We start from the raw sequence: 6,966 nt of genomic DNA on the forward strand, positions 1-6,966 counted from the left end.
ATTCTCAGTCAGCTTACTGAACTCTGATAAAAGGAGAATCTCCAGGTTTAAAGCCATAAAAGGAAAGGAATAAATATAAGGGTTTTTTTTTTTTTTTAAAAAAAAAAAAGGGGTTTTGAGTACATTTACATTTCATTTCATTTACAAAATAGTAAATGCTGTAAATGAATTTGTGCATGACATGCATTAAAATGTACAGTTTATTGTTCAAGGTAGCTGTCAGTGAAAAGAGTGCAACATTCTTCAGATTGAAACAAAGTGGACCTTGAACAGAGCCCTGAGGTACTCCAATAAACAGTTTTTAAGGGCAAGCAATCATGATCAGTGAGCTTGACTGAGAAGGACTGATAGATCTCGTTTACTGAAAACAGCAAAGGTTTGGAACAGTGCAGGATGAGGGCTGAATACACTACACTGTTGGAGAGAATTACACCAGTAAACAAAAAAACAGACTGCATTACAACTTCTGCGGAACAATAAGTCTCTTTGGATAATTCTGTTCACACCTCAATTTGTTTGTAGGTCAAAATAAACTTTTACCTCTAAGTCACAATCAATAAATGGTTTGCATGTTCTCCCCGTGTCTGTGTGGGTTTCCTCCCACACTCCAAAGACATGCTGTTCAGGTTCCCCCATAGTGTGTGAGTGACAGAATGAGCGTGTGTGTGTTCCACTGATGTATGGATGAGTGACCCATTGTAAGTCGTGTATCTAGCAGTGTAAGTCATTGCGGTGAATAAGGTGTGTGGGCCGATAACACTACATAGAGTTCATTGGAAGTTGCTTTGGAGAAAAGCGTCTGCTAAATAAATAAATGTAAATGGTAATAAATAATAATCTATATGTTCCTGAATTTATCTACAGAGTGGGTTCTCTAAAAGTCTAGAATATTGCTGTAGCAAATTTCAAAACCCTTTACAAAACTTTAATATATCAACATCAAGCTGTATCTAAATTGAAACAAAAAATGTTGAGTTGCTGAAAATAAAAGAAAATTCATATTCAATGGCAATTGTTGACCAATTCATCCTGTACACATGCACAACATTTGTTGTGTTTCTCTTAATCACCAGACATGAGTGTGTAAATACTGTGGAAGTGAGTTGAACTGCGGTGGTCGCACATACCCCGATCCATCTCAGTGCTCTTCACTACCACTTGCTGGCTGACCATGAAACTGGAATTCGCCCAATAAAAGAAATTGTAGAAAACAGATCAGAGAAAAAAATGCTATTAAAAACAATCAAAGAAAGAGATTTAAACATTTATATATTTGAAAATTCATTACTTGCCCATTCCTAACACTGAGCATGAAGCATTAAATAATTTATCAACATGAGGGATACAGCAGATCGGCCAGGATTTTACTGTTCCCAGAATTCAGTGGAAAAGCCAGAACCCATTTTCATCTGATTAAGTGCAAGAATTAAGTCCATTAGGGAAAATGTCAGGCAACACAACCGTATATGAATGACTTAAAACAAATCGCTGGTAAAGTGCATAATGACACCTTATTTGTTGAAATTGGTCAGATTTGATTGATACGCTTCCAGCCTAGTGACAAATCGAGGAGACAAGATAGTCGCACAATGCAGCAAGTCTTCAGGCCACTGCAGGCTTGCGAGCTACTATGTAGTAATACTGTATCCCAATGACAACTTCCACCTCAGGAGACGTCTCTCCCATCACAGCAAGTAGCCTGGAGAGACAAAGTGGGACAGAGAGTGGAAAGACCAGGGCAAAGAGAGCTGGTACCCTAGGGGTTAGCGCTACTACCTTTGGATTCCAAGGTCACTGGTTTGACCCCCCCCCTCTGGCTGTGGTACCCTTAAGCAAGGTACCTAGCCTACATTGCTCCAGTAAAAAATTACCCAGCTGTGTAAATAATTGTAACCTTGATACTGTAAGTTGCTTTGGAGAAAAGTATCATCTTAATACAAAAAAAGTCATGCTATCATTGCAGATTCTTTAAAATTTTGATTCCTAAGCAGAGGCTTTTATTAGACATTTAAATTTATTCATATATCTGACACTTTTCTCCAAAGCAACCTGCAACACTATGTAACATACAGCTATTTACCCGGCTAGGTCATTTTTACTGGAGCAATTTATGGTAGGTACCATAGGTACCAAAGGTACTGCAGCAGAAGGTGGGATTCCAACCTGCAGAGGTGGCGGCGCAAACCACTGCTGTACATGTGTAAAGGAGCTCACGTAGAATGTATTGGTCTGATCATATTTAAGGAGGAATTATGGGTGAAGTACCTCTGCAGTGTTTAAACCTGTGTAACTAAGTGACGTACCGAGTCAGAGATCACCTGCTAAACAATCGTGCCACTTGCTATCCAGGGATCTAACTGAGCTGTGAAATCTTCTGGGTACACAAAGTAATACCAAGAGCCCAAGTTGTAGTTAAATCCTGGTAAAGCTCACCTTTGTGTGGTATCTTGGGATAACCTCTTGGCTTCCTCTGGGTTCTCCTTGAGGAAAGCCTGGTACATAGAGAAAGTCTCCAACATGCCGATAAAGCTGGACAGGGGCATGGCATGCTTCACCCAGATGCCATCATGCCTAGAAGAGTGCCATCACGCTTACAATGTGCTGTTGATGTGACTTTCAGCTTTGAACAAAACATGAATATTAATAAATTGATCATCATACAAATACCATCCACAGAGATCAATGATTTCCAGGTTGGGAAATTATTCAATCACATAGCAAAACGGCAATTCTACTGCTGACATGAGCATCAAAAGCATTTTCCAATGGAGAATATGTCCACATGAATGCTGTTGTATATTATGGATATGAATGAATCAGAATATGGATATTATTCTCTCATTGTCATTCTCTGTTCTGTTATACGTGTCATGTAAAAAACTGCCCGCACCATGTGATATGAATCATATTACAGGCACTGATTTATAAATTCTCTTTATCCAAGATTTCGGTATAACAGCTCTCGGCTTTCGATACAGAACTAAAAAGCAGCATAACAAAATTTATTCGAAACGTGTCCAAAAAAATTTCAATGTACACATTGCACAAGAGAAGCAGAAGTATGGTAATGTATGGTAGTTGTACATCTGCATCCTGATCTTTCAACTGTCGGTGTGTTAAGAGTGTGAGAGTGTTGATTTAAGAATGGGGCATTATGGGAAGTGTATAAAATTCCACAGGAGTGTCAGCTGGTCGCACTGGGTGTGTTCTTTAACGGAATGATTGTGGAGACGGAACAGAAATGAGCAGGAAAAGCTTGATGGTGTTTTAGGTGTGTATGCACATTTTAGCAGCAGTGTGCAGTTTTAGAAAGTTGTTCCCAATTTACTCGACATGCTGAGTGATCACTGCTAGTTCTATTGCTGATCCTGCGGAGAACTGATTAATTAAAAAGAAAAGTGGGAATTACCCTGGGGAAGTAAGTTTGTAAGTGTTAGTGTTCTATACCATGATGAAATCATGGGTTGATGTTTATATAGGTGTTGTACAGTGTTCTTCTGATACTTGGGAACATTTTAGGGGCGTTTGGATGGGCTGAGAACACATTATTTCTGTTTACTCATTTAAAATAATGTGAAATTGGTTTTCAGAATCCACAGTTTGGAGATCCACACTGTTTCCAGGAATGGTTTGATTTTGTAAATCAACAGGTGACTCTGTATGAAACGGATCTGACAGCCCTGGTCTTCAGTGTCTCTATTAGTTGGCACTGTCACAGAAGCAGGTTTCTGACAATGAACTTTCATAGGATGGAGCGCAGCTCTGAGATCTGAACTTACCATTCCTTCTCTGGGTACGGGATGGAGTCAAACATCTCTTTATAGAGCGGCACGGATCGGGGGCCCAGGAACGCACAGCGATAAGGCAGAACAGCTGAATAAAACTGCAGGGTTCAAAAATGAGCTAAGCATAACTTAATTTTAACAGCTCCAAATTTAAGCAAATAATAAAATTACTTAATTGGTGTTTGACAGAGGTTTTGAGCAGTCAGCAGTTACCATTATCATAGTATGATGATACCATGACTCGTCAATAATGCTGTTCTTTTTTTTTGGTCATTATTCATGACTGCTGTTTCACAGGTGACACTCTGTCTGTTATTTCCATGTTTCCATCACTTGCGTATTGAACGCATTGGACTTTTTTTTACCGCTGTGGTCACGTGCATCTCTTTGGATGAGAACGTTAGCTGGTGGATGTCACAAAAGTGTCCTGCACGTCCTGACCTCGCTGCAGATGCCATTGAGCTCCTGGGAGTGTTTCTCGTCCTCTAGTTTCATGTCCATCGTGTAGTTCAGGAGCGCCAGGCATCCGTCCGGCCTCAGAATGCGGAACGCCTCACGGATGAACCGCGGCCAGTCGAACCAGTGAGCAGCTGACATGGATGCCACTAGATCTGCCGAAGCATCTTCCAGGGGCAGCTCCTCTGCCGGACACTGCCTGCATCAGGGGTTTAACGTCAACGGCGGGACCATGAGAGCTCCCAGAGAGCTACAGGCATCCAAAAGACCGTAAACACAATAAATACACACATAGGAATATGTGGTCAAATCATGACTCCATTCCCCCACCTGTCATGATCGCCCGATTTTGCACTATGTGACTTCTGGCTATTCCCCAAAATGAATATGAGGATGAAAGAAGCTCGTTTTCAGTTGCCTGCAGAGATCCAAGCAGCCACAAGAGAGCATCAGATGACTTTCTGAGCTGCTTCTGAAAGCGATGGGACCACTGGAGAAAAGTCTGGAGTGCCGAGGGAACTGCTCTGAAGGCGACCGACTCAAATTTGTATTACGTTCTACAATCAATAAGTTCTAAGACTGGTCACCGTGAGGCGCTGCTGTGCCACATGCACTGATGGCTTGGAACAACACAGCTACCACATAGATATAATATTTCTTCAACAGACATGCAGACAATAGAAACAAGGGAAAAAAATCAGGGCTGATAAAGTGTTACTGCACTGTAACTACAGGTAATTACAGTGTTATTCCCGCGTTTTCATATTCTAAGCAGTGCTCGCGTGGTTTTCTCCCAACGCTGTCGCTCTGCACTTGGTGTCTGAGGTCGAATACTGGAAAAACGAAACCACGATGACGTTGCCAAGCAGACTGTGCTCCCAACGTGTTACGGAGGGTGGCGTCGTGACCCCGTTCCCTACTGCACAAATACGCCGTTGCGATTCCTTGACCGTGGCAACCTGGCCTGGTTCGGACGAACTGTACCCCACAGGGCCCCTCCTCCCCCACTGGCAGCGCTAACACCATCTGACAACCTCCCACTGCAGAAGAAATCCAGCTGACAACATGTTTTCCTGCATAGCCGTAAAAATGTAATTAGAACTGATGTATAAGTCACAGCAGACGAAGCCTGTGAGTTAGACCCTTTCTCAGTGTTTTGAATCACTGCCAGGGCCGGCCCCTCGCCTCGCCCCTTTCCGGTTCCGACCTGTAGGAGATGTTGGGGGCATCGGTGCGGGCCTGGGCCGTCTCCAGCTGGGCGGCGCTGATGTCCATCCCGATGACCTCCTTAAAGTGCGGGGCTAGACGGAGGGTCCCCTGGCCCGACCCACAGCCCACGTCCACAGCCAGGCAAAAGGGTCTTCCTTTCTGATAAAGCGCAACACCTCGGAAAGGCATCATCAATCAATCGCACACAAGAAAGAACAACCCGCACAAAACCCTACAAGGGGGCATCATTTTTCCGAACGCCCTCCGAATTTGTTTGTTTAACTGGATAGGTGCGGCTGGTCAGAGGTGTGAACTTTGGATCTAAAAGTCGTAGATTTCAGTCTCACCTGATGCTGCAATTCCCTTGCGCAAGATACTCAAATCAATGAATTACCTAGCTGTACGAATGGCAAAATAATTATAGGCAGCTTAACATCACCTACGGCCACGATCTTGCATTTTAGATCCGCCGATTATTAAATGCTTTGAAATGTGAGCTGCAGCAATCTTGTCCAGGGCAGACTGTAAAGTCTTCTGGCTTCTGTGATTCAAAGCGCCGACGCGTCCGATCGCACAGGGGCCTGTTTGCGTTTGACGTGTTTTTGATATTTTTCCTCATCGAAGTCACAGCAGGGAAGTTCTCCCGACATTTTCTCCGAAACAAAAGCTCGCTGTGTCCCGGCTTACATAAGCAGGGAAACTGGCCCGGGGCAGTTCGGACAAGTGACGGACAAAATGAGGCGCCGCATGGGCCCCTGCGCTCCTTCCCTCCTACCTTTATCTCCAGGAAGGCCAGCAGGCGCCCGACGAGCTCCTCCGAGGGGCACATCCTGTACTTCTGGTAGCAGACTGCGTGCTCCCTGTCCTCAAAGAAGCGACAAGCCATGGCTCTGCGAGCAACCGGTGCAGGAAGGTGTCTCCAGGCCAAGATTCACATTTCGCCCGAGGGCGGGATCTCAACACGCAGCATCGTTATGACACTGCATCGCGTGATCGGCCCCCTTTGGCTCAGCAGCGCAGGGTAAAATGTGCCTGTGAGCCCAGTAACTCCTCGCCCTGAGAATGCAGATACGGGCAACATGTTGGCGTAGCGAGTATCGCTGCTGTCTCACAGCGTCTGGGTGGTGTGAGAAGACGTGGGTTCGATCCCCACTCAGTCTGTGTGGAGTTTGCATGTTCTCCCTGTGTCTGTGTGGGTTTCCTCCGGGTGCTCTGGTTTCCTCCCACACTCCAAAGACATGCTGTTCAAGTTCACCCATAGTGTGGGTGATAGAGAGTGTGTGTGTGTGTTCCACTGATGTATGAATGAGTGACCCAGTGTACATAGTGTCTCTACCAGTGTAAGTCACCGCGGTGAATAAGGTGTGTGGGCTGACAACACTACACAGAGTTGATCGGAAGTCGCTTTGGAGAAAAGCGTCTGCTAAATAAATGTATGATACAAGGGCACGTGGTGTCGGGCCAGCTAACGTCACACTTGAACTTGTGCAAAAAAAGAGTGTGTTTCTGTGGTACA

At 44.4% G+C, this 6,966-nt stretch overlaps 1 protein-coding gene across 1 annotated transcript; it reads right to left on the reverse strand.

Moving 5' to 3' along the window:
- Window positions 1–1,602: 1,602 nt before the first annotated feature.
- On the reverse strand, window positions 1,603–6,336 carry LOC108928925 (putative methyltransferase DDB_G0268948). The gene is made up of 6 exons (XM_018743125.1): window positions 6,226–6,336; window positions 5,449–5,609; window positions 4,227–4,440; window positions 3,780–3,883; window positions 2,434–2,571; window positions 1,603–1,699 (listed from the first exon to the last, which is right to left on the reverse strand). Exons 1-6 carry the CDS (start codon window positions 6,334–6,336, stop codon window positions 1,603–1,605), a joined length of 825 nt encoding a protein of 274 aa, XP_018598641.1.
- Between the last annotated feature and the right edge of the window lie 630 nt (window positions 6,337–6,966).

The sequence above is a fragment of the Scleropages formosus genome, chromosome 14, assembly GCF_900964775.1.
Source record: "Scleropages formosus chromosome 14, fSclFor1.1, whole genome shotgun sequence".
NCBI lineage: Eukaryota > Metazoa > Chordata > Actinopteri > Osteoglossiformes > Osteoglossidae > Scleropages > Scleropages formosus.

Bases quoted from the DNA above. Each gene is read 5' to 3' on its own strand.
- LOC108928925 (XM_018743125.1), bottom strand. From the start codon at position 6,336: ATGGCTTGTCGCTTCTTTGAGGACAGGGAGCACGCAGTCTGCTACCAG. The intron at 2,572-3,779 runs GTAAGTTCAGAT...GCACTCTTCTAG, and splicing joins CCGTACCCAGAGAAGGAATG to GCATGATGGCATCTGGGTGA. The intron at 1,700-2,433 runs GTGAGCTTTACC...TTGTCTCTCCAG, and splicing joins TCCCAAGATACCACACAAAG to GCTACTTGCTGTGATGGGAG.